At 41.5% G+C, this 27,085-nt stretch overlaps 1 protein-coding gene across 2 annotated transcripts; it reads right to left on the bottom strand.

Annotated features, from left to right (window-relative positions):
• Nucleotides 1-3,345: 3,345 nt before the first annotated feature.
• On the bottom strand, nt 3,346-25,700 carry LOC147614206 (pentatricopeptide repeat-containing protein MRL1, chloroplastic-like). 2 transcript variants are annotated; one of them, XM_086780745.1, is made up of 17 exons: nt 25,078-25,700; nt 20,646-20,709; nt 20,407-20,551; nt 20,195-20,310; nt 19,726-19,854; nt 19,435-19,608; nt 19,140-19,304; nt 14,447-14,587; nt 14,148-14,247; nt 13,806-13,914; nt 13,612-13,703; nt 13,327-13,420; nt 11,718-11,937; nt 4,932-5,024; nt 4,287-4,335; nt 4,101-4,197; nt 3,346-3,986 (listed from the first exon to the last, which is right to left on the bottom strand). In XM_086780745.1, exons 1-17 carry the CDS (start codon nt 25,230-25,232, stop codon nt 3,551-3,553), a joined length of 2,379 nt encoding a protein of 792 aa, XP_086636871.1. In that variant the 5' UTR covers nt 25,233-25,700; the 3' UTR covers nt 3,346-3,550. The 2 variants fall into 2 exon arrangements, with proteins under 2 accessions (XP_086636871.1, XP_086636870.1); XM_086780744.1 differs by having other exon boundaries at nt 20,407-20,554; nt 25,078-25,699.
• Between the last annotated feature and the right edge of the window lie 1,385 nt (nt 25,701-27,085).

Raw genomic sequence — 27,085 nt, 5'->3', positions numbered from 1 at the left:
GTTCATGTTTGGTTCCCATTACTACTTCTACCCCTGCCTAAGATCGTCGTGCTACCCACCATCTTCGTCGTCGACATCACTATGTCTCCATCCCAGACACTGATCGTGAGATATCTGCTGGTATCCTATCACTCTAGCTTCATGGTTGTTATCTTGATTTGCCATTTCAAGTGAGGAGTTATATATCATTACAATTCGGAACCTAGTGACCTTCAGTCTGAGACATTTCGTTTTAAAAACAATTATGGAAGAATAAAAAATTTGCATTTCTTGGATATTGATTCGCTCTAGTTTTGTTAGTCATGATTATCAGTTCCCATTGACCACGACCTATAAGGACCGAGCTAAAAAAGTAAACAAAGATTATCGTATAATAATCCCCATGTCCAAGCCTACGGTGGACATATAATAAGCCCGAGCAGTAAATCCAAGAACTCCGATACTGATCATGAAAATTTCGTATATAGAAAGAATGTCACTTATTTTGGCATGTTGGCATTAACAATCATGCTCTTATCTTGTTTTGTCCCCAGTAACATGGGTAACCTGCTGCATAAATCAAAGGCAGATACTGGAGTGAGACCCTTCATTGCGTCAGGTAACTGAGTATGCAATCCCATTTATGCAGATTTTCCAATAGCGCCTCAGGTAGTACTGATTTTCCCTTCAATCGACCAATTGAAAAGTGCAGAGAGGAATCGGAACTTGGTTTTGTGGTGAATAAGCTTCTATGGGACTCCTGCTTGCATTATGTGTGCTTGCTCATTGGTTTGTGGATCACTCGCCCTTGATGGTACTATAAAAGAGATATATCTTGACTGTCGTAAGCTATGGTTGTTGGACTTCTTAGCCATGGTGAGTTTGGGGCAAACCCAACTTGCAAATCGATACCAAAAGTCTAAAACATGGTGGCATTTAACATGGCTTAAGAACTTCCTGTAGGAGCGAACATTGAGGTTCCTGGTTGTGCTCCCACTCCTTCATTGGAGCTTGGCCCAAAGATAGGGTAATTTATTGCCATTTTCATGAGTTTATGGTGCTATTTCACTGAGCGTGATGGCAAATATGGGGCTTGGATGGGGTTCGGAGGACCATGATATCTCTCGTTTCTAGGGGTCCCATGGTTCCTCCACTCACATATGCATGTAATTGGCTCATCCTTGCTTCAAGTAGAACCGAAAAAGTTTCTGTGTTGAGTGTTGGTGTGATGGGACCAAAAGTAGGGTGGATTTGAGGAGGTGTGGCTTAAGTCGGCTTGATTGTTGTTTCTGAAAATTAGTCCAGATCGAGTTCACATCAAAGTGTTTCTTTCTACTGAACCAGTCTCTAATGTGCAGATCTAAATGGTAACTTCCATATGTGTATGTGGTAGCTTATCCGCGTTGCACCTCACTCCATTATGCTTCTTTTGTGAAGGGGGTGAAGAAAGATCTCTCTTTGCTTAGATGGAGGCAAGAAGAGAAAACAACCCTTCTAAAGGCTTTAATCTAGAATCTTCTGCATGTATGAATTTGAGCAAATCAACTGATAAAAGCATGGGTGTAAATAAAGTACTCACCAACATTTGTGTCTCCTACATTGTTGCATGTCCGTAGGTGTCCCTACCATGAAGGCAACCTTTAGCTTATGTGAAGGTCTTGCTTATGAGGCGTGATTGCATGCAAGTCATACAGAGAAAATTAGAACGAGATGCAATGAAGATGCTTGACAATGGAAAGTCACAAACTTTATAAAACAAAACCTCTAAAATCAGCATGGATGGAAGGCTCCTCCTTGGCTACCTCTGAGAAATTTCTACTTGTAGTTCCTCTTAGAGATAGACAAACAACCAACAATGCTAAGTACCAATTATACTAATTGCTACCATTACCGGTGGTTGTCTCTCAATCATAAGAGGTGGGTGGAGAAGAAGCTAATGAGATGGAGGCAGGAAGAGAATGACCTTTCTAATGGTTCTCTCTCACAAGAGGTGGGTGGAGAAGAAGCTAATGAGAGGGAAAAGCCTACTCTTAAACCTATTTAAGCATGCAAACCATCAAACATGGAAGAATCCAACAAAGTAGAGAAGAGGGAGAGCTCACAAGTATTCTATTGTAAGGGAATGGATGTGTATTGCTTAATGCCAAAAATTGACTTATATACAAACGACCAACTTTCATCGTAGGCCGGACAAAACTTAAGAAACAATTCTAGGCCACTAGTTCTAATCTTAAGCAAGTATGTACACAAAGACAGTTACTTCCCTCTTTGGCATTAAGCTCAGGGTAAGATTGCTTTATAAAGTCTAGTGCCATCTTAGAAAAGGTGGGTTTATTTTCATTACACACGGGTAAGATAGCAAAGTGCCTTATGGTAGGTCGGTTAAGTTTAACCAAGTTTAACCTTAGTGATTATTAACATCATGTCGATATATATGTTACTTTATTTCTAAAATCAATCAAATCAAGTATTATTAGAAACATGTCAAAAATTTTGATATTGTCCATGGTGCTTCAAGTTCACGAGAAAAAAACCATTCTTTAGTGTATTTTTCATCCACAACATAGCACAAGACATACACCTAAACTAAGCACATGGTACAAAGTGAAGGACTCTAGGGTGGAGGGCCATTTATGTGAGGGCCGCAAAGGAAGTTAAGTTGAGTTTGCATGGAGAAATGTGAAATAAAACCTACAAGAATATTCAACCGGTGCCCAACAAGCTCCCTCTGATCCTCCCAGCAGCTGGAGAATTTTTCAGAAAAGAGAAAGAAAGAGAAAGCTGAAATGGACTTACCTTTTGGGTTCTTTGAACTTAATTTGGAGCTAATCTACTTGATCTTTAATCTCAACTTGGACTCACCAGAGTGTGCAGAACACTTACTCTCCGTGTTGCATGTGGGTGAATGGCCTTTCATATCACCACGGTAACAAGGATTTAATTAGGCTCTTGTACAAACGTGCCCATACAAAAATTTCAAAAACGGAAATGGAACAAAAAACCATGTCATCATGCCATATCGTCAACTCGTGCAGGAGATGGTCAGCTAAGCTGTGACAAAGAATGCATGGATAGGTGTGACAGAAGAAATGGTTTACACTGTTGCTTATATGTGCCATTATCATGCAATGTAAGTAGGTACAGCAGAAATGGTTTACACTGTTGCTTATGTGTGCCATTACCATGCAATGTAAGTAGGTACTTTGAGCTGTTACGAGTTTGTCATTACCTGAGTTAGATGTGTGTTGATTTCATGTGTAAAATGGCACACTTCTACCATGCCTTCACCGTATGGCATACTTCTACCATGCCTTCACCGTATGCTAACCTCCCTTGACCATCCCAGGTGTTCAGCCAAAGAATAACTGAAGGATAAGAATCATTTTCCATTCAAATGCAAACATGTTGATTCATTGAGAACGATATTGTAACACTGACTGCTGGCAAAATATGAGCACAGATGTACACACTCACATTGACAAGAACATGGTGAGCTCGGGACTTAATCTATTCTGAGAGGCTAGATGATTACGTAGGCAAAATCAATTGCCTGCCCAACACTTTTGTGGCTTTATTTACTCCTACGTACTAAGAACTCTTCCTTTGAAGACGGTATCCTTATCATCTCATCTGGCTTCACAGACTCTAAGACATGCACCCCATTCGAAACTGGGTGGTGCATGTGGACATCTTTATTATTGGGTGGCGGATGAGATAAATGTGGTGGCAGATGCTGAGCAGCATCTTTGTTGTTACTTTTTTGAGATGAGAGTGTAGACCACATAGATGACTCCACGTAACGCAACATGCGCTGTTGCTCGGTAATTTTCTTGGCAAGGGAAGAGGATTGGGGTCCTGAAGTTATCTGCAACAAGGGCAACTTGTCAGGCCTTGGTTGCAGCCAGTGTTTGATTGCTTGGACTGTGACCTTCAACTTTCCAGAGCTTTCATAGCCATAGAAGTTCAACCGCAACCTTCTCAATAAACCGGCAACTGCTTGGCTAGTCCTGGAAGAAGACACAAGACAGCAAGAACCAGCCTGTTATTGCGCATCATGCAGCATGCTGCCAATACCGGAGTAGGAACGCCATTCGTAGACAGAAACTGGGTTCCACAACTACCTGGAAATCAGAGTGACCTTCTTTTGTCCAGAATCGGGAGTAGCTAGCTCTGTATCAGTAGCTGCTAGTATGATAGTCATGGCAGGTAGCCTTGCTCCTGAAGGTGGTATCAATGGATGGATGTTAGTGAAATAGATGTTTTAGACTATATCACATCAATGACCCCACACATCAACATGGGCATACCTGCAGCAAGTCGATGTTTAAAACTTTTGAGTACTGTAAGTATGCACACCTGCATCACCAAGATGTACCAATATATGAGCTTTTAACTCAAAAACACTCAGAAAAGACACGTTCTTTGTTATTCGAACCAGTAGGTTTTAGAGTGGTGGCTCGAGCCTTGGGGAGCATAGCTGTTAAAACTTAGTGCTGCAAGGTCCCAACCCTGTTCTCATGTTTTTTCTCAAAAGGAGCCGTTGCCAACCCCATTGACACATTTGCATCTCAGCTTGCCAGCCAACCCTTTCCCATAACATTGACAACAACGTTCATTGTCAAGTTTGGAAAGGCCAAATTGGTTACCATCACAATAAGCTTCACCTTATAGAAATGTCCTTCCTAGTTATCAACAAAGAGATCATGAGTGCCTCCATGAAGTGCACGTTATATCGTTGCCTTTGCAGTGCCAAATATTGCTCATGCTACTACCCTGCACAATCATCAACTTATGTCTAGAAACTAACCCTATGTGACATGATGAATGGCGTTGATCCATTTTGGTTTTCCTTTTTTGCCATTTTCAAAACCTCTTTTAAGGTTGCCGTATTCATTCTGTTGGAGTGTTTTGAGTACTATGCTCAGGGTTCACGATAAAAAAGTGTCCCGTACCTCCGCAACAAAAACCGGCATCATTGATGTGTCAATCATCATTGGACCACCCATGTAAGAGAAAGTGGGAACAATACCAAGGGCTGCAGCTTCCTGTTGAAAAAAGAAAGCCAGCAGTTAGAGATGGAAATGGTATACCTGTACAGCAGCCACACTGCATGACTACAAACATATATGTCCAAGGTGCAAGGTTGAATGTAAAGAGCCAAGAATAACTATTTGTAGAGCAATTGTACAAACTCTATGGATTGCTAGTGGAGATTAACAGTGAAAGAGGTCCAAATTAACTACACAATTTTGGCAATTGGTGTTCTCCAAATTGGATGCCAAGAAACACTTGCAGGTTTATGAGAAAGAACTTCTAGCCACGATTCATGCTCTTACTTCATGGAAGCATCATTTTTTTGGGGCTGGTGAAGACAGATCATCCAAGTTTGACGTATTTTCTAACCCGAACTAAGCTTTCCGAGAAGCATACGAGGTGGGCAAACTTTTTGTCCATGTTTCACTTGGAAAGAAGAATCAGGTTGCAACTGCTCTATCTAGGAGACCATAGGTACATTCAATGACCATTGCCTATCATAGAGAGTTGGATTCCATGAGAGATCAATATGTGCATGATGAGGACTTTGGTGGGATTATGTGGAAGCTAGAGGATGGTCAGACACTTAATCACTATTCCTTGAAAGAGATGATGGATATACGGTTATATATAACCAAGGATTTGAGGCAAAAAGTGATAGAAGAGTCACATGCACCACCTTATGCAGGGCATAGAGGTATTTCTTCTACTACACAGGCATTGAAATGGTACTTCTATTGGCCTAGCATGAGAAAGGATATTGACAAGTATGTATCCAAGTGTTTGACTTGTCAAAAGCTCAAGTATAATCGTCGAAAGACTCCATGATTGCTTATGCCTCTACCCGTTCCCGAGAAGCCATAGGAAAGTATATTGATGGACTTCATTTTTGACTTGCCATAGTCAAAGTTTGCAAATGATGGTATTTGGACCATTGTGGACATGTTCAGTAAGTAAGCTCATTTTATTCCACTAAGGAAGACTATCAAGGCAAACAACATAGCAAGGATTTTTCTGGCGCAGGTGTTCAAACATCATGGAATGCCCAAGTCTATTGTTGGTGATCAAGATTCCAGGACCACCAGTTTGTTTTGGAGGGCATCGTTAAATAATATGGAGACGAAATTTTCTTTCTCGTATCATCCACAGATGGATTTTTAGAGTGAGATAGCAAATTCAGCAATATTGGATTTGTTAAAGTGCTATGTGGCAGAACAGAAAACGGAGTGGAAGAAGTATCCTCCACTAGTAGAGTTTGCCTACAACAATGCAATGTGCATAGTTCCGCAGGAAAGGCATAGAGAAGGTTTATCCTAAGTTGTCCAACACATACTATGGACCTTTACAAATATTGGAAAAGATCAAAGATGTGGCTTTCAGACTAGCATTACTCAATCATTGGAGGATTCACAATGCTTTTTATGTGAGTCTCCTAAGAGCTTGTAAGGGTCTCGAACCTTTGGAACCAATGAACGAGGATACACTGGAAGTTGAAGAGCTAGAGGAAGTTCGTCAACCGGAGCAGATTGTCTTTCATAAGGAAAGAAGGGGATATCGCTTGGCAAGGTTACTAGAAAGTATCTTATCAAGTTCAAGAATCATTCGACTATGGATGCCAAGTGGATAAATGAGAACTTTAGGACCACTGATTAGAAGATGAGGAGATGTCACCCACCTTTGTATTTTGACATCCAAGAAACCAAGAACAAAGGAGAATGCTCAAGGTTTATATTCCATTGCAGGGAATTGAGTATTCTAGAACTCGAGGGTTGTTGTCCAAGTTGTAACCAAAATGAGCAACTCTGAGATTGAACAACACCAAATCCTTTGTACAACACTCATGGGACTGGCCACTGTGAAGGAAATCAGAACTGTGTACATGGATATGAATATTGTTAGTCTACCATAGTCAAACACTGCCATAGGTAGTTGGACTATAGTAGGAACTGGTGTAAAAACCAAGAATTTGGTGTCAAAACCAAGGAACTGTTTGTGCATTCATTTGTTTATTTGATTTATGCTTGTGAGCATATCTCTGTATGTGTGCCAAGGGTTGGTTAAACCCAAGCTGAGCATGTGTGCATATGTTTGTGTCTTCTAAAATATAACAGGTGCGTGTTGATCTTGACAGGAAGAGAATCATGCTGTGAAGCTCTTGTCCCTGAGGGCAACTCTAGAGGTGCAAGGGGTGAAGAATCTACTAGAGAAGTCAAACCCAAGGTCACTTTATGTGAAAGGTGAAAACCGTGAGGGCAAGATGCTCCCCAAAGCCAAGCACAAGATAAGAGGAGGACATTTCGTATGAAGAACCATGTCTCAAGATCTAGAGAGAGAATAGCTGAGCCCACAACAAGAAAAAGCAAAGAAAAGCACAGAGAAGCAAGACCTATCGGTTAAGGAGGATAACTATTTAATTAGTTGGGGGATGTCACCGAAGCATCAAAATACAGGTTGCTGATATGCAAAAAATGCAATATGCATTTTTTTTTAAGTTTTGAAAAAAAAAATTGACATGGCATTATTGGTGGATAGATGTTATCTAGTGTGTCCCAGTCTTGTTGAACTGTCTTACAAGATCGTATATGAGGTATAATCAATCTCTTGACAAACAAAGCTATGAAGGACATAGCTTGGGCATCTCTAAAGTCCCATTTCTTCTGCTCTTCAGGAGGAGCTAGAGGCACTTGTACATGAACTTCTGCAACGCTCTGTGCTGCAGTTCTCTGTGGTGTTGCAGGTTGTAGTGTGGGTGGATGTGGTTCATCACGAGAGACTGTCCCACAAGCCTTTAGCAACCAACATGTTCCGCACCATAAAACTCCACAAAGAGTAATTAGTGCCATCTAGTTTGTCCTCTTGGGTCAAAATCCCAAAGACATCATGTGCTTGTGCAAGATGACAAGGTAAAGTACTATGCAAACACAAGTGCTAAAACAATATCCCACAGCACTGCACTGAATATCTGCACCTGAACGGAAACCCGAACGTGTCTCCTGTCCGGTAAACACCTAGCCACCTGTTCAGCCTAGAACTGCCCACCAATTAGCGGCAGTTTCTGTCCATTGCTTATGTCCGCCACCTAGCCACATGCAGAGCCTCTTGCGTGTAGAGTCTGCCAAACAACCTCGGGTACCTATGTTGCCTTGGCCCATAAAATGAGCAGCCTTTACACCCTCATGACTAAGTGACACATCATGAATCGGGAGGGATCTATGGTTGGAAAAAGGCGTCACAATCGGGATTTGATCAACACCGTTGGCCAAGTGAACTATGGGTGAACTGCAGGTAAACTAAACTACATAAAGCTCTCCAGATGAATTATTAGCTGCTTTAATCATCCACCCATGATCCACATCCATTGGCCACTTACATTTGTTGTAGAGATTTTTAGCCATAAGATTTATTTCAGACCCATGATCAATTAGAGCGACATATGGCTCTTCCAAATCACCTATCTTGACAAGGGTTTCAGTGGTTGCTCTTGCCCAATGGCTCCTGGAGTAATGACTCTTTGTAAGAACTTCTTTTTCATCATCCTCTTCCACAAAGCGCACTTGTCGTGCCTCATCAGCAGAGTGATTACATTCCACCACATTTTCTCTCTCTTCCTTTTTCTGTATCTGTACTCCATGAGTCTTGGAAGTGCTTGCCTCCCCTTGTGATGGAATAGATTCAATTATGGACTGCCTTTTTCTTCGTATAATATCAATTATCTCATCATGAAATTCTTTCTTTGCAATCCCCAAGACTTCCCCTAGTGTGAATTCCACCCTGCTGTTTAGAATTCTTTCTTCAAGCACCTTTTTGAGATCTGTTGCAACTTCAATATCAGATTGAAGCTTATAGAGTGGACTTTTCCCTTTACCCTTCTCCTTCATTTTTGCTGGCGCTTCTTCCATTGAAACATCCTGTGGAGGTCTGCTATGCTGTGGAGGCATATGTGATGGCCCAGGATCCTTCTTTTCACTTCCACGTGTAACTCTTTTTGATGGTCCTCCTTCCTCATTTTCCCTTTTACGCTTCTCCTCTACCTGTGCCTCATTATTTTGGCATTTGGCAATATAGGCATGAATGGATAAAGAATCCACAGGCTCCTCCCAGCCAGTCTCAAGACGTATACAATCACCTGCCTCATGCAAAGCTTGCTTTGACACTTTCTTTGAGGCAATTAATTCCATTGTTGATGGCCAAAAATCCTCATTCTCATAATCCTCATCATTCTCAAATCCTTGCTTTAATTGACCAACCTTCAATCCATAGGTTGCTGCCTCAACCATAGAAATGGCATGACTAGCAGCCATATCCTCTACCAGCTTTTTCATCCCTCCTTTCCCAAAGTTTGTACTCAATGGAAGACCAGTCTCTGTAAGATGGATTTTCCCATCTTTGAAAAACACAAGTTGATTTTTAAGAGCTTCTTTATAGCTAGCACAGTCCTTCTTTGCATGCTCTGGGTCATCACACCATATGCATCTATATGTAAACCCTTCTTTGCTTTGAGGTCTTTGCATAGAAGCCTGCCCCAATGGTAGACCTTTTTCTTCAATCCTGGACATCTTCAATTTTAAGTCACGCATACCCTTGATAAGCTCATCCATCGGCCCATCTATCTTTGGAATTGTAGCAGCTGGTTTGGATAGATTCTCAGGGGTAACAGCAGTTATTGGGGTTGCAGAGCCCATCACCATTTTATCCCTCCTCCGCTGCCGCTTTGCTAACATAGTGACTGCATCCTCAACATCATTCCAATCACTCTTTAATCCCTGCTCTGTATCCTTATCCTCAAGGAGGATTTCCAATTTCTCCTGGAGATCTTTCCCAGCTGCTTGCAAGAAGAGCTCTGTCTTTTCTCTGTCCAAAGTTGCACGCTCTATCCTTGACAACTGGGCATAACGCTTCTCAAATTCTCTTAGCAATAGTGGTTAGATGTTGAAAGCTTGAGTGACTGGTTCCAAGTTTGAATCCTCTTTTGCATTAAGCTCAACCCCTCAAAATTTTTCTAAGTCCCAAAAATCCCCATGGTATACCCTGAGTTCACCCCTCTTGAGTTCACTCCTAGTTCACCTTGAGTTCACCCCTACCCGACAGGAATCCGACGATCCAGATTAGGCAAGATCGCGATGCCTCTTTTCAACCTTAGATCCCTCCTAGTCCATGATGTGTCATTTAGTCCCATGGGCCTTTACATAGACTGTAAGGCTAAGGCCTCCTGCCACTTTGTGCTATCTGGGCCTCATGAGACCACCTGTGCGCCGCTTTTGTACAACTGATGCTGCTTCTGTATGCCTTCGCCTGTATACAAAGTTATCAATATTATGCCTTCGCACGTGGATTTACCTTAAAGCCCCTAAGGACTCTTAAGGCAATGAGAACTGGCAAGCATTACAAGTTGTCTTCACGATGTTGTGGTGTGGTCCTTGTCAGATCACAAAGAAGAGAAGTGCTGTGGCTTATCGGTTAGCACTAACTTTTGGCCTTCCCCCCTCTCTTTCCTTCCTTTCCTCTTTCACACACACCTCAAGGACATGACTAGGTATATGCCATTAGAATTTAAGCTAAGATCGATGTACTAAAAAGTCTTGGAATACCGTTTACCATGAGTATCTAATCAAATGGAAGGGACGGTCTTAGGTCAAGGCTAAATGGGAAACTCTACGTAGTCTGAAGTATTTTTTCCCCGAACATTGTTAAGGACATCAATGGTTCTTAAGGAGAGAAGTATGTTACACCCTACAGCCTCGGCATGGTTAAAATGACTAACCTAGGGTTAGTTTAACCAAGGGATGGGATTGAGCATCTAAATTGGGGAGGTTAAGCGGCTTTTAGAAGCTTGGGCTAATTTTTGGCACCTAACTTATGGGTGGCCTATATAAGGAGTTATTTAGTTTGAGGAGACCTCCTCAAACTTGGACTTGTGGCCCTACTCCAACTACTCCATGCTTACATTGGAGGGGTGTGGAGCCATGGCTTTAGATGTGTTGTTTTGTGTTTTGAATTTCTTAAGAATGGTTTCCTCTCCTATACTTCAATTGTTCTTAAGGAGAGAAGTATGTTACCCCCCAAGGCCTCAGAAGGGTTAACATGACAAATCTAGGGTTAATTTAACCAAGGGATGTGATCAAGCATCTAAATGGGGAGGTTTAGGGGTTTTTAGAAGCTTGGGGGATTTTTGGCACCTAGCTTATGGCTCACCTGTATAAGGAGTTACTTAGTTTGAGGAAAGCTCCTAAAACCTGGACTAGTACTGGGACTACTCCATCGGAGGGGCATGTCCTGGTGGTATGGGACGCCAAGGCTTTGCATGTGGAGCCAAGTCTCTAAATGCATTGTTTTGTGTTCACATTTCTTAAGCATGGTTCCCTCTCCTATACTTACTACACCAGATTTTAAGCCAACATCATATGGCTATGATTCCCTCATGCTTTTCTCAAAGGTCCCTTCCACAATATATGCAAGAAAGTTGGGACACCTTTGATGACTTCAAAGAAAAGCATGACATGTGGGTAAGGATTGGGTGTAAAACTGTTGTGAAGTACTCAAAAACTTTAAGAAATGAGATCCCAGAAAAAAAAAACAATGGCTGAGAGTGAATAATTGAAATGATGCAGTGCGGAAAAGGTAAAAACCTATATTAGTCTACTCTAAGCTAAAACCGAATGGCTAAAATAACAGCTAATCAAAGCTTAGAGAAAAAGGAGCAGTACCTCAAAGAGAGCCAAGGCACGTGGATCATAAACCCCGAACCCATCAATTAATGATAGTGGTTTGTGACTGCTATGTTGAGCGAACGCATAATTATACAAGACATTGTCATCAACAGTCCTTGGCAAGCGTAGGCAACCCAACAGTTGTGAGAACATCTTCATTGTTGGGACAACACCTGATGCAACCGCCTTCCGGTAAACAGATAGGGCCCACGATGAGCTGCAACACGGTTATGTTATAGAGAGAGACTTTGGCATATTTGCAGCATAGCATTTCAAAGATTACTGAACAAATCTGGTTGTGGAAGCTTGATACTTCAGGACTTTAGTGTGTTTTCTTAGCCACAAAAAGGAAAGATAAATTTTCATCCAATTAACTTTTGAAGGTTCTTTCAGCAAAAAATCATCCTCTGATCCCAAAATATGACTAAGGTATGGTTCTCAAGACTAGCTGCCAAGCCAATTTAGATAATGGTAGTCATAGCAAACCACTGACAATCATTTTTTGAAATTACAAATTACTCAATAAAAGGATAATATAAGGGTAACAAATAGAGGAAATGGCATTCTGACAGAAGCTGCAAGGATGACTCACGAGGCTATGGTATGTCAAAATGGATCATAAGGACCAGCAGCTGGACAGAAAGATAAGCATGCAAATAGCGCAGCATAAAGAGGGGAGAGCATTGTGTGCTGTGGGAGAGGGGGGGGGGTGGTGGGTGTAGCAACCACCATAGTCTTTCACAAAAGGCCCCTTTATCCCAGAGTCTAGGCTGATGGGTCTCCAATTCAAGCCCTTTCACAAACGGCCAGGCCCTTTTATCCTAGGGTCTCGGGAAGCACAAAGCACTATGCAAAACTTCACAAGCCAGGAGGCTTGGTGCATGGAAAAACCTGATCCAAATGCAGAAATGGGATCCATTTCACAAACAGAAAGGAGAAGAAAGTTTTTTAAATAGCCAAAATGGCTTGTATATCAGAAAAACTCAGCGTCTAGCTGCTTAGTAGAAAACCTTGTGTGGGATATCCAATGGATTATCAACAAATGATAAGAACTATTAGTATGCGTTAAAAGGTAGAAAAGCCTCTACGTGGACCAGTGCGTTGTACGAGAAATAAGTGCCAGAAGTTTATTCATCACAAATTTCCTGAAATGTCCACTTTTGCCTCTCAGCCCAATTCAGCCCAATGCTCCTCAATGTCCACATTTGCCTCTCAGCCCAATGCTCCTCTCTGATTCTTCATATTTATTTGTGCTTATTTTTAGTTTTTTATTTTTGTAGGGACATGGAGGAAAGAGAAGGACCGCACCCAGTTGGGCCGGGTGTGCGGGGGGCACGGGGGGCATGGTGGGGGGTGTTTGTTTTATTGATCCAAGTACCATTAAGACTCAAGGAGTCGAACTTGTGCCCTACCATGCCAAGTACTCTCAAACCTCTCCCTATCCAATGTATCATGGCTTCACCGTCACACGACTAGACAAACAAGTTATATCAGAAACACTAAACCTAGTGGGTTTGTCCAATATAGAACTCTGTATTCTCCAAGCATGCAAGTTTACCATAACCTAATGGCAGAAAAGGGACTACAGGCAGATACAGAATATTACCATCTTCCACAAAAGGATATGCTTTCCATGGTGCCAAGAGATGATGTAGGAGTTGGACCTCGGGATAGCTTCCAAATATGTTGCAGGCAAAGACCTGCATTGATACAATTGTATGTAAACTAGCTGGAAGAAACCAGATAATTTAAAGGTATACAAAGACCCTTCAATGAAGGAGCAATGGTACCGTTGGAACATCATTTGTCTTGCTATGATTCCTTCTTTTAGATAAACAGTTTACAGGCAGCCCCACACAAACACAACACAATGATAATTATAAACGCATACCAATAATGCTTTCGCACATTTCAACCGTAGGAATAATCCCTTCTGAGGTTGCACTCTTGTGCAGATCAAAAGAAAAATCAATATTCCCTGCCCTGATCATTAATAGAAATTTTGAGAAAAAGGCATCAATATACATTTATATTATGTATAAATACATACAAAGAAAGTAGAAGGGTGATTTGAGAATTCCTTACTGCTCGCAGGCCCCAAACAGAATAGTATATGTTATAGCATTCAAAGCAATGTCAGCATGTCTCATCTCTTGTAGAATCCTTTTAGCCTCTTCCAGCTGCCCACCACTACCTAAAAACAGCTCATTTCCATAATGTTGTATCAATACCTACAAAAAAAAAGTAATAAAAGATGGTACACATATTGCGATGATTTACGTGGTTGGACACAATCCACCCAGAACCATAACTTTGGAGTTCATAGGAAGCCACCACAGGCACAAATACAGGCTGAGACAGAGAGAAGACTGCCTGCACATAACCGCTGCATTGGACCCAAAAACACTTGCAGAAAGGAAGACTTACAAAGAGCAGTGAGGAGAGCATTCATGGTAGATATGGTGGGAGACAAACTAGCTGTCTGCATTTCCTCATACACTTGCAAAGCCTTCTCCCAATTCCCTGTCTGCAAAAGCAGTAGGCCTTCAATCAATTTGCTTTGCATACAAAACAAAGAATAGCTTGAGAACTGCCTGCATGGGCAGAAGGCTTTGAAAGAGGTGGCAAAACACCGATTAGCCATACATTTCAAAGAAAAGTGGCATATAAACACAGCTGCATAAATTTATGTGCTCAAGGTTGAGAAACCCTGTTTTGAACCTTACATTGGAGCAGGCACCCATTACAGAACTGTAAACAATGGTCCCTACATTGAGTTTCAGTAGCTTCATTTCCTTCAGAAAATCAAAGCAAGCATCAAGCTTTCCTGCATGTCCTGCAACATCTATGAGAGCACTGAAGAACACCTGCACACGGCAATATCGCACAGCCAATTTGTTCATGTTAGTCTGCAATGGCAATTCACATGAAAAGAGCTTATGAAAGGTATTGTAATGCCGCTCTCAACCTTGGAAAACTCATTAAAGATTGTAAATGAATTGTGCGCTTTGAGATACAAACTGCTCAGAAAAACATTCTTTAAGCTATATAACCACCAGCTCTATCACATATATTCAAAGATAAACCCCTCCCCAAAAACAAAAGTAGACAGTTACGAAATTAAAAATTAAAAGAAGTAAATCCTGTAAAGATGCCATACAAAGCATGACCCGTACAAAGAATCAAACTCTTGGATAAAGGTAGAGATAAAAGCTCTCTGTTTTCAGGAGGAGCAGAAAGGGTTCATGATAGGTAGGTACATTTTGTGTGCGATCAACTCCCTCTAAGAAGAGAAAGAATGGATTAATGAGTCCAATCAAGAGAGCATCTTCTTGAAAGTGGACTTCGAGAAAGTTTATGACAATGAATCGGACATCATCCAAAAGATGCTACGACAGAGTGGTGTCGGACCATATTTCATTCATTTCATTGAGCTTCTTCTGCAAGGTTCCCCTCTCCCAACCAGACATTAATGGGACTTGTTCCCAGGCTATACCACTCAAAAGAAGTGTGAGGCAAGGTTACCCCCTCTCACCTTATTATTTGGCTTAGCAATAAATGCCCTTGAGTGGAACCTCTAAAGGAAGGTAGCCGAAGGTAGGGTAGCAAGACCCGAAATAGCCTCGAATCCAAATTTCAAAATCATTGAAGTCTTATGAACCTCGCTCACACAATATAATACCCCTCCAATTCACCATGAAGGGCCGCTCAAGATGTGACAAGGCACCTTATTGTTGTGTCTCCATGCCTCCTTGTTGCTCTTGACTAGGAGCTACCTCCAGAGATTTGCTTCCAAATCAAAGGGAAAGAAATGGCATTACCCTTACCCATGTACCGCTTCATTTGCTTGCCTCTTGAGCTCTTCACGCGAACAAACTCTCTAATAGAGAGTGAGCTTAAGCTCCTTGCAAGCAAACACACACACACACACAAGAGTGGACAAGCACACAAGGGAGATGAATGGCTGAACTTTCTTCTATTCTTTTCTCTTCTCTACAACAATAACATAATGTCACGTGCACACCTTAATCCGGTGCCACATAGACATGATTATTCCTTACAGCCGCCTTAAGGGCAAAGTTAGAGGTCATATATGGGCAATTTGGAGCCAATTTGGTGGCCCTATAGGTACCCGGAGGTGCCCAGGACATGCACCAATGGTTGGGACATATTATGGGTACAATATGAACACATTTTATGACATTTTTTACGACTTTTTATGGCCTGAAAAGTGAAAACTGACATGATTACGACTTGCTATCAAATCCCTATATAAAGGTAAGTCATGGTCATTTCCATTCGTTCAAAGACGAAGATTATAGAGCCGAAGTCCAAGGGCGTGCAATCTAACAGTTTGAATCAGCTAAGTACATCTCCAAATCAGAGCTGGCCGATTGTAGCATTAAATGCTACACGATTTGCTACTATGGAATAATGGTAATAATGCTGAAAATATCATGGATAAATGCTAATAAATATGATAAAAATATTGGATGATATTCCAAGGCTTCTGCAATGTTCCATGTGGTCTATGTGCATATGGGATGAATGATATGCAATATGCAACCATGATCTGATGCAAACCCTAAGGCTTCTACTGACTCTATGTGCATGAATGATTCTCTCCAAGTGGGTTAAGGGACTTGCCTGACTTACTTACTCTCTAAGGCTTAGGAATGACCTACGTAGCTCGTGGCTGACATATCCTGGATTGAGAATTACAATGGGGTCCCGGCGTACGACAAATATCAAATCCTAAAGGGTTCTACTACTGTACAGTGTTGCACTCATGATGAGTCATCTTGTCACCATGCACTACAGTGTAGAGTGCATGTGACACATAAAGATAAAAGTACATACTATATGGAAAAGTACTATCCTACTATAACATACAAGGTTGGTCCATAGTGTGAACTCGACTACATGTATCGGCACTAATTATCAACTCCCGAACGGAGAGAAGCAATTTTTGGAGTTTCGTAAAGCTCAAATATGAAAAAATTTACGGACCTGTACTTTTCCATGGCCTCTTAAGCATGGGTAGAGACATAAGCAATCTTGGAGTCTTTAAACGATTATACTTAACCTTTTGACAAGTCAAATACTCGAATACATACTTGTCAATATCCTTTCTCATGCTAGGCCAATAGAAATATCATTCCAATGCCTGCATAGTAGACGAAATACCTCTATGCCCTGCATAATCTTGAGATATGCATCCCAAAATTTCTTGTTCTAATGATCAACTCTCACCTATTTCCATCCGCAATCTTTCTGATGCAAGGTGCACATCATCTTCAAAGTTCTCGAGTAAAAACTAATTATAAAATTATTTTTTGAAGTCTTTCCATTTCTTGGAAGATGTTCCCTCAACCGTGAGTGCATCCCACCATGCATTGGTAGTCTCGTAAGATGTAAACTAGCCTTTGATGACTCCGAATAGTTTTCGGAACCAAAAGCAATATCAAATTGGCCGATAAAAGTGAGGGCTTTATCTTTGTAACCATAAGCTCCATCATATGGTGTAAACCGCACCGTCCTTGCTCCTTTGAATTCCTTAGCTTTGCGCTTACCTTTCTTCCCTTTCTTTCCATGCCGTGGAGAGGGTGACCTAGAAGGGGTTGAAGAAGAAGAAGATGATGAGGAAGATGAAAGGTTTAAATGAAGAAGATGGGCTCCTGGACCTTTTCCGATCATGTGGACTTTTCCCATGATGAGAGTGGGCTGATTTGCAACGGCTCCTCTTCCTTCCACGAGAAGGTGGAGGACTGGGTGATCTCTTTGAGGGAGATCTCTTTGATGAATACTTTTGATTTTCAGCTGCATCCTCCTTTGTTGGTTGCTCATCCCCTTTCTTCATTTACTCAATCTTTCTCAAAAATTCTCATCAAGTCAAGATCTTGAAGAATAGTGTCCAAATTGGTCATAGTTTCTTTGACCATGCGGGTTTTTGGGTCTTCTTGGGTTTGCTTTCCACTTTTGGTGGCTTGGTCCTCTTCTTGGTGATGCGTGCTTCCCATTGCTTAAAGAAAAAGCAAAAAGCACCGCGTATAAAGATCGTTATCCCTCGTAGGAGAGAGATATAACCTTCACTCTGATACCATTGAAACGAGCCTTCGTAAGGACTGTGGGACGGGAATTTAGCTTATGTTCAAGAAAACAACAATTTCACACGTAAAAACCTTGAGAAAATCTGAAAATAAACGAGAGAGAGAGAGAGAGAAAGAAAGAAAAGAAAGATTTTATTAACGTCTTCCAAAAGACCGAACTCGGCCTATGAGACAAATCGGAGTACCTGTATGGGGTATCCTCTGTCATCCCAACAAAATGAAAAAGTACTGAATAAAAAAGCTGAATCTGGGTGTGCAGGGGATGGAGCTCTATTACTAGGAGAATGCAAAGCTATATGCATGGAGTATACAATCATGATATGCAACCTATCTAGCTCCATCCTGTACCATACTGGGGGTATAAAATGGTATACATCAGTGAAGGGGGTGTCCACAGCTCCCTGAAGAACATGCCTGGGTGTGCTCTGAAGCGAGCCAGTCGCTCCGCACCCTCTCTGTGAAACTGAGCTCACTAGGGGTCGAAATAGCCTTGGGCCATCCTCCCCTCTCCCCCCCCGAGTTATATTAGATAAAACTCCTTGGAGGAGTCTTGAGTACAAGTTGTTGTGTTTTTGCATATCAACAGCTTGTATTTTGATGCTTCAGTGACACAAACAAAAATGCACTTGTTTATCCACCAGCTCTTCTCACTTCTTCTTGGAGCTAAGACTTGCACAATCCCTTGAAACACGGCATATACCTGACCTATTGACATGTACACACTCATGCATGCTAGCAAAAGATGGGAGTAACCTTGCTAAAGTTTGTAACACTTTGGGCTGACTATGGGAAATTCACAGCCTCTTCTTTCTACACTCTTTGCTGCAACTCAAATATCTAGTCTCCACCTTACGCTCCATTATTTAAGAGCTCCAACTTTTGGTTCAACCATGTACTTATGTGCAGGCCCGTTTCCAGCACCATCCTATCCCATGTCCACCATTTTTCATTGCATAAGTGTTTCTGGTTCTCTTGCCATGTCCCACACTCTCAATTGAGTTATTTTGAGTACTTAACTCTAGAAACACCTCTACCTCCGCCAGCTGAATATCCATAGAAAATGCATTTATCGCAACACACTCCTTTCCAGGATAGGTTTATACTGTAATTATCGTCATATATGGATTCTGCCTATTGCATGCATTTTGAATATATATGGAATGGCTCTGATTCTCATCACAAAGACTGAAGGGGTTGGCTGAGCAGGAGATGATGAGGGCCATTTGAAGCTTGTAGTACATTGCCGGGCACAATCACATTTCAAGCACAAATTAGAAAACCCTTCTTCATTAAGATCAGGGTAATGTACCTCATCTGGTTGAATTAAGCTGTCCTTCAAGTCCTTGTAGATTGCAAAAGCAGTATCAAGATCTCCATTTTTACTGCAAGCATGGACAGCCTCCGTGTAGACCTCCACTGATCCCTGAATTCGCTTTTTACCCATCATTGCATAAACCTCCATAGCTTTATCCACCTGTCAATAATTCAAATCAATGAAGTTTGAGCCCTGTTATGAAAGTGATCAAAAAATTTTCCAATAGAGTTTGAAAGGATGATAATTAAAATAGCAAGCGGCCTTTCAAAAGGTGTGCACTAAGCTTCACCTGCCCTGCCTGTGTACAAGCTTTGATCAAAGCACCGATTGTCACATGGTTAGGCTCTACAGGAATGGACTCAGAAGTCATTTCAGAAAACACATCAAAAGCTCGTTCTAAAGCTCCAGAACGTCCACATGCAGTAATCAGGGAGTTGAAAATTACTTGATCTGGTTTCAGTTTCTGCACTCATAAAAGCAAGCAAAAATCAAATCAGCAAGTACAAAAATGGCCATCATCTCAACAAGACAATCTAAAAATGTGAATGATGTCATAAACCATGGAGCTTATGTCCCTTACTTTTGACCTCATGATGCCATAAACACCAAAAGCCTTTCCCACTTGGCCAGCACGTGCACAGCCATCAATCAAAGCACCATAGGTATGTACATTCGGTTCGACACCCTTGTTTACCATTTCATGGAACACCTACAATGACCCCATATACCTTTATAAGCATATTGTGCAGTTTAGAGTTAAAACATTATCATAGCAATTGATAAACACAGCATTACATCCAAAACAAGGGTACTCTCCACGTTTTGTCCCAGACCTCACAAGCATCACCCACAGCATACCAAAAGCTAACTAACTATAGTAGATTACGATAACAATACATTCATGTACCCTTAGTCCATCTAGGCATGAAAACCTTAAGCCAACAGCCATGTTTTCCACACATGCAGAGGGACAAAAGTGCAAGAAGAGCAAAGAGAGGAGGAGGAGAGGGGGGGGGAGTTGGAGCATTAGAATGAACATCTTAACATGCCTGAAAAAGACTATCAACTTTTCCAGCTTTGGCACATGCTGATATTAATGTGGTGTAAAGGATGCAATCAGCCTTCAGCCCTGCCTTTTCCAAGCTAGCAAGCACTTCAAAAGCTCCTGAGCAAAAAGTGAAATCCAATAGTGTGTACTCATGTCAGTTCATATACCCTTAATTGCAAATAATTAGTATGAAAACTCCAAAAGTGAGTTCACCTTGGATATCCTTTGCTCTTGCACACACAGAGAGAAGCTGATTATATGTACTCATCGATGGTTTCTCGATCAGCTGGGTGAACCTAAAAGCTTCTTTTACAGCCCTGTGCTTTTTGCAAGCATTATAAAATTTTGCATGCTTTATCTGCTGTCACACACACACACACACACACACAGTTTATAACAAAAAAAAAAGAATAAAAACAGTACACTACAATTCACCAACAGTGACAGCTTACCTTTTTCATGTTTAAAGTTCCTTCTTTGTCCATGCTCTCAAGCACCTCCAGGCAGTCTTGAAGCCTAACATTTTCAACAGGCCAATTAATGAGCTTGCTAACTGCACCGAGTATCAGAGAAGGAATTAAGATATTCATAAGAGAGGAGCTGCCTACCTTAAAGAAATGCAAAGACCAAAATGCCACGCAAATTCAAAAGCAAAATTCTTAAAAGGGCTCCAGAACTTCTTCTGTGAATCTATTCTGGGGGAACTTCCCTAGAATTTCAATGTGGCCAAAGCAGCCACTTTCTCCAAGAATATATAAATCTCCAAGAATATATAAATTTCTTACATTTGATATATTTTGTAGTACACCTACAACCTATCATGATTGTCAGGGTATCCAAATAGAAGCATCACCAAACAGCCATGATAATAAGGAGTCGAGCAGAGCAAGGAAAGAAGGTGAGTGCTTGAGTGCATGGCAGCAAGCTGTGCGTCCCTTCAGAGTTGTGTAAGGCTCTTTAAATTGGAATAAAAGACACTAGAAAACTGTGAGGCAATGGTGTTTACGGCAGCAGAAAAGACCCCATTTATGATGATAGGCTGGAGAAGATAAGTAGCTCAAGGTAATCTAGAACCGAAAGCAATCAACTCTGCATCTATATCCATTTCCAGCAGGATAAAGGGGACCAAGCAAAAAGACCCAAAGGCATGGCTTGTCCACCAAATTTTTGGTTACCAACTAAAACCCTAGTTTGATGTTGAAGCTTTGCCTCAAACTAGCCCATCAATCATCTCCCCTGTCGAACGGTCCATGTACTAATGCACACTTGGCATTTCGAGCAGCTTCACAATGTATAATTCAAGAAGTTATGTGTCCTACTGTCATCTACCATGATCCTAACATTCAGCCCCTTGATCTTACCATACATCCTCATGGATCATCGGGTGTGCCATCCTCATAGTGAATCTCAACTTCTTTGATTTTTGAAGTGCCCGGAAAGGGCATCTTCTACACAGAATGCACCTGCTTTTGCTGAGATTTTCCCTTTGAACCCTCTTCTTTTTTCTTTAGGTAGAGTGGTCCGGACTCATGTATCTAGAACAAAGACCTTCTTCTTTGGCCCTTTGAAAATCTTGTGAAGACAAACATCGATTTAGGCTTGTAGGATTTCCATGAAAAGCATCTTTGGTTTTGTCCTTTCTCTTTTTAAATTTCTTAAATTTTCTTGAGCCTTGTGCAAACCATAGTTGCATAGACACGTATTTCTTAACTTATGAAACGTGTACGAAATGTTCCTTATGAGCAAAACATTTTTTTGAGCCGTTTTTTAAAATTAAATGTTTACAATAAATAATTTTTTGGGGAGTTGTTTGATCTTTCACATTTACAGACTAAATTCTAGAGTCCAAAGTCTAGACATTATTACATTTGTGATGCTTTGTTCTTTGTCATGCAATGCAGTTTGCCTTGGCATTTATCATAGATCTTGGATGATGGATCATATTTCATGTTTCATGCATTTGGATGGTCTTTTCCTTTAAATTCAGTGTTTTTACATCACTTTCAAACCTTTTTATATATATACCTAGATGAATCCAGGAACATGCCCAAATTCACCTTTTAGGAACGTGCATGTTATATACTCATGGTAGTCAACCCACAAGACTATATAACTATCAAGTCCATTATGCATAGTATGGACTAGATACTACGACGTCCCCACTAACATCATCAATGCCCAATAGTGGGTGTAGAACTCTGTATCAAGATATGCTCTCACACACGCACTCCACACACACACACACACACACACACACATAAGAGCATATATTCACACAAAGGCCTTCGTACTAAGTTTCTGTCAAGCCTCCAGAGATGTAGGGCAGACTCAGCCATAATGAAGCCTAGCACTAAGGGAAGTAGCAAATAGAAAGAATTAGTACAACAAATAAAAATTGTTGGTATGCATAAAAATTACTTTTTTTATATACTAGGCTAAATTGGTTTCTTTGACACCTTTATTGTATGAAACATTTTAAATGTATGAAGCATTTCTAAAACGCGTTTAAGGCATTTTTAAAACACCTGGCAACTATGGTGCAAACTCAAGGTGTGCTCCTTTAGACTTGGAAGTAACATGGAAAATACGGACATGTTTCATTGCATATTCCAAAGTTTGTGGAGATTTCAATTGCACATGCACGCCTTAAGCTTGGTCTATACCCAAGATAAACCTCCTAACCTTCTGAGAATCATCTATACACTTAAGATTAAGGATGCACTCTGTGTAGGAGACAATAAATTGGTCGAAAGGTTTTCCTAATATTTTACACTCATCCCAAGCGGTCCAAGCATGTTGTTGTTCATTCTCTCACAAGAACTCTTTGTACATAGCTTGCTTGAACTCCTCCTAGGTAAAACCGGCTGACAATTGGTTCCTCTAGAGTCAACTTAGGCCGAGAGACTAGCTTGAGCCACTTACTCAAGGGTTTATTTTTTAAATGAATTAATCACTTGAAAATTTTTAAGAAAGGTATGGATAGCATCAAGTTTATTCTTCCCTGTTAAAAGTTAGAGGTTTCAAATCCCTGTAGTCCCCAAGAGTTGCTTCCATTGCATGCACTTATTCTACAAGTTTTGATCCGGAAGTCAAGGTTATAGGCATAGGAGAGTCTTTCATTCGAGGTTCCCATAATTTATTAATTTTTAAGTTACAATCATGCTATACTGGACTTCCAAATTTTCTGTCGCATTTATAACAGTTCATGGTCAGCTTGCGAAACCCAAGCTGCTTATCCATTCTCTGTACTTCTTGGTCATGGAAGTGTGTTCATCAAGCTCCCCTATAACACCTCCCCCTAACTCCCTTCTTCCTCAGCCTCCATAGGGGCTTCTATCTCTCTGTCCACCCCTTAATTTCCACCCCTTATTTTCAACATTTCTAGCTTCTATCTCTCTTTCCACTTCTTCCCAAATTCATCTAGCTGATGCAGACAACGAGCCTCTTTTCCTCTCTCTTTGAGAAGCCGTTATTGCATTTTTAAAAATTGCTGATATTTAACAAGTAAAATGAGAAAGAAGGTACTTCCTCATTTTCGCTCGAAAGCTTGTTGGTATGAAGGAACGTCAAGTTTCCACAAAAGCTGGCTTCAAAATGTTGTGGAAGAGATTATCTTTCTTTCTGATGTAACAACACATTACCATAGTATGGCCCCTTCTCAATTGCAAGTTTCTCTCTTGAAGCCCCATTTATTCATGGCTTCCTTTGCATGCTAGGCCACACATCCCCTTGCCCATAGCACTTTCCATGTGCTATAATCTTCTCTAAGGCTTGAACCCCTTTTGGGCCTTTCATAAAATACGAATCTATTAATGTCATTAGCCTTCTCTAAGCCTCCCATCTTTGCATTGGCCACCTCAAATGCTGGTTAAGCCCCCTCTACTCCCCAATTACACACCCGCCACTAGGGAAATCCCATCAATACAGGAAATGTAACAGAAAAGGCTTGAGATTTCATTAGCTATAAAAGCAAAGTATGCATGCAAGAAACACAAAACACAAGTATTCAGCTATGAAATCAAAAGGCTTAAAACTTTAATTGCCATGTCACCATGAGGATGATGATCATGACATCAAGTTGATTCAAAGTTGAAAGGAGAATTTATGCATGCAAGAAACACAAATGCTTGAGATATTCTTCACTATGGAAGAATGACGATCACAGTGGTGTAATGAAAATGGAAGTATGACAATCATGGTGGTGTAATGATTAAGATGTTAGTGATGACGACTGAAGGGGAAAAATAAACAAGCAAGAAACACAGTGCAATGAAGATGATGGTCATGTTCATGGTCACAATTGATCGTTTCGTGATGATAGAAAAAAGAGTGCTAAAGATGATGGTGATGATGAAGGTGAAGACTGAAATTGGAGTGAAAAAGTACACTTGCAAAGACACAGATCAATGCAGGTAATGCTATTAATTGATGGTGGCGGTGGTGGTGATGATGCTCGGACAGATAGAATACACCTACAAGAAGCAAAAAGCAATGATGGTAATGGTGGTGGATCCTAGGGGAAAATACACGTGCAAGAAACACAAAGCAATGTAGATGATGGTAATGGTAATGGTAATGGTAATGGTAATGGTAATGGTGATGGTGATGGTTGCTGGCGATGGTGATGATAATGATAAATTTGTCCCATTCCATCATCGTCATTGTCATCTCGTCACTCTGAGTTTCTTGCATGTGCATTGTCCCCTTTCAGTCATTATCATCATCACAACCACAATCACAGTCACCAGCAAAGATCACCATCATCTGAATTACTTGTGTTTTTCCATGCAGTTAAAATCTTGAAACGTCATTAAAAGCTTGAAACGTCATTAACCAGTATAAAGTAATGAAAAATGAAGCAGAGAAATGCAAGAGGGACTGCACCTGCAGGAGAAGGAGGTCTGTGCAGCGGTGGAAGCGGGGCCAGGGTCACAGCACCTTGCAGAATCCGGATGTTTCCATGAAAGCCAGGAGACGCAATCCTTCAACTGCAATTCGGATGGGCCAATTGCGTGGGTGGAGACCAGGGCAGGCTCCATTGTTGACAAACTGTAGAATAATGGCAGTCTGGGACCTTGGCCTGCCACGAAACCCTAGCTCAACCATCTCTCTCTTCCATACCTATATCCATCCTACTTCCATCTTCTTCTCTCAATATCGTGTGCTGCATGCCATCTACCTGGGTCTGCCGCCGTTATCATGACGTTTCTTCCTTTGAAGCCCTGTCAATTCGCATCTTATTACATGCGTGCGATTGGTGTCTATGGCTATGTTAAAAGTTCTCTGCAGAGAATTAAGCGATGGCGCAGGGTTTTGGCTCTGGCTGTCCGGCTATGGCGCAAACAGAGAGAATGAGGGTGAGGTGCACAGGAATTTTAGGGTAAACTGCAAAGGCAAGGGACTCATTTGAAGATTAGGACGCCTGTGAATGAGAGACTCAAAAGAGCGAGTGAGCGGATAAAGTATCTCCTCCCTGTCTTAGAACAAGATGACAAATACTCTCCTCTTTTTTTTTCCCTTTTTTTTTTTGAAATTCAAAGCTCCCAAAATGTCGCTCATCTTGTTTTTGCATGGAAGAATCCTGGCCGGACATTCACTCTCAAATTAGCTTTACAAATAGCCCTTGCATTTTCAAGCTCCAAAAGAGCATGTCCGTAGTTTATCGACCACCGACCTCGACACCTTGCCAACCATCCCTGTGGATGCCCTCGGCCTGGCGCCTTCACACCCCCCGCAGACGTGCCATCACACACACCCCCCTCGGGCCGCCCTTACCCACATTAACCGTACCCCGTTCTTTTACTTGCTTCAACTCAATATCTTTTTATCCGACCCTATCCAAACCCCACCTTCACACCATCTTAGCCCTCGGCCTGGCGCCTTCACACCCCCCCGCAGACGTGCCATCACACCCCCCCCTCGAGCCGCCCTTACCCACATTAACCGTACCCCGTTCTTTTACTTGCTTCAACTCAATATCTTTTTATCCGACCCTATCCAAACCCCACCTTCAACATTGTGTGGCAACCAACCCTCACCACCACCCTTTTCTTCTTCGACCAAGCCATCTCTTTCTTGGACACCACGCTTTTGTACTCCATTGACTCCCACCTCGTTGTGTCCAACCTCACCACGACTTGTTCGTCGATTCTACACTCTTTACCGAGGAAGATCATGGCATAACCTGGCCTCAACTACCCCATCAATTAAGATCTTCTTCACTCAACCATGCTAGCCATGAAGACCCTTGGTCACCACAGGGAGTGAAGTCCACTTGCCACTAACTTTGACACATGCCCAACAACCAATACGGGTTCCTCCGACTATATTATTAAATAGTGTACACTTACCTCGAGCAAGCCCTCACCACCGGAGATTCCACCATGCACCCCATCCATGTGGCTTACCTGCAAAACATCTCCACCAAACGAGGCAGAGGAGGCCTATGCCTTTTTTAAAAGCCACAATCACCTACAAAGTTGAAGAGCATCCTTGAAGATTCCTTAAAAGATAGCACCTAGCCTTCTACAGTGTTAACCCCATTTTGGGCTTAAAGAAAGACACTCTCTACTACAAACGAGAGTAGCACAATAAGTGTCATGTAAAGGCACTATAAAAGTTGTACATATTATGAGAAAATTTGGCAAATGACCAAGCTTAGTAAGTTTAGGGTTTAAGTTTGGGTGCCCATGTGTATAAGAGCCAATTATGTAAATCAATTTCTCATAATACAATAACACAATTCCCCTTTATGCTAAGTGAGCTCTAGTTACCTTCTCACTCTTTGCTCTTGTGTGTGTGTGTGTGTGTGTGTGTGTGTGTGTGGAGAGAGAGAGAGAGAGAGAGAGAGAGAGAGAGAGAGAGTTGATAGGAGATGCTTGCCTATTTATGC

Source organism: Cibotium barometz, chromosome 42 (assembly GCF_041138505.1).
Source record: "Cibotium barometz isolate CiBa-2024 chromosome 42, ASM4113850v1, whole genome shotgun sequence".
In the NCBI taxonomy this organism is placed as follows: domain Eukaryota; kingdom Viridiplantae; phylum Streptophyta; class Polypodiopsida; order Cyatheales; family Cibotiaceae; genus Cibotium; species Cibotium barometz.
Note: the sequence above shows the minus strand (reverse complement) of the source record. Positions and strands in the feature narration are given on the sequence as shown.

Bases quoted from the DNA above. Each gene is read 5' to 3' on its own strand.
- LOC147614206 (XM_086780744.1), bottom strand. From the start codon at position 25,232: ATGGAGCCTGCCCTGGTCTCCACCCACGCAATTGGCCCATCCGAATTG. The intron at 13,421-13,611 runs GTATGCGTTTAT...GTATCAATGCAG, and splicing joins AATGTGCGAAAGCATTATTG to GTCTTTGCCTGCAACATATT. The intron at 4,336-4,931 runs GTACGGGACACT...TTGGTGATGCAG, and splicing joins TGCCGGTTTTTGTTGCGGAG to GTGTGCATACTTACAGTACT.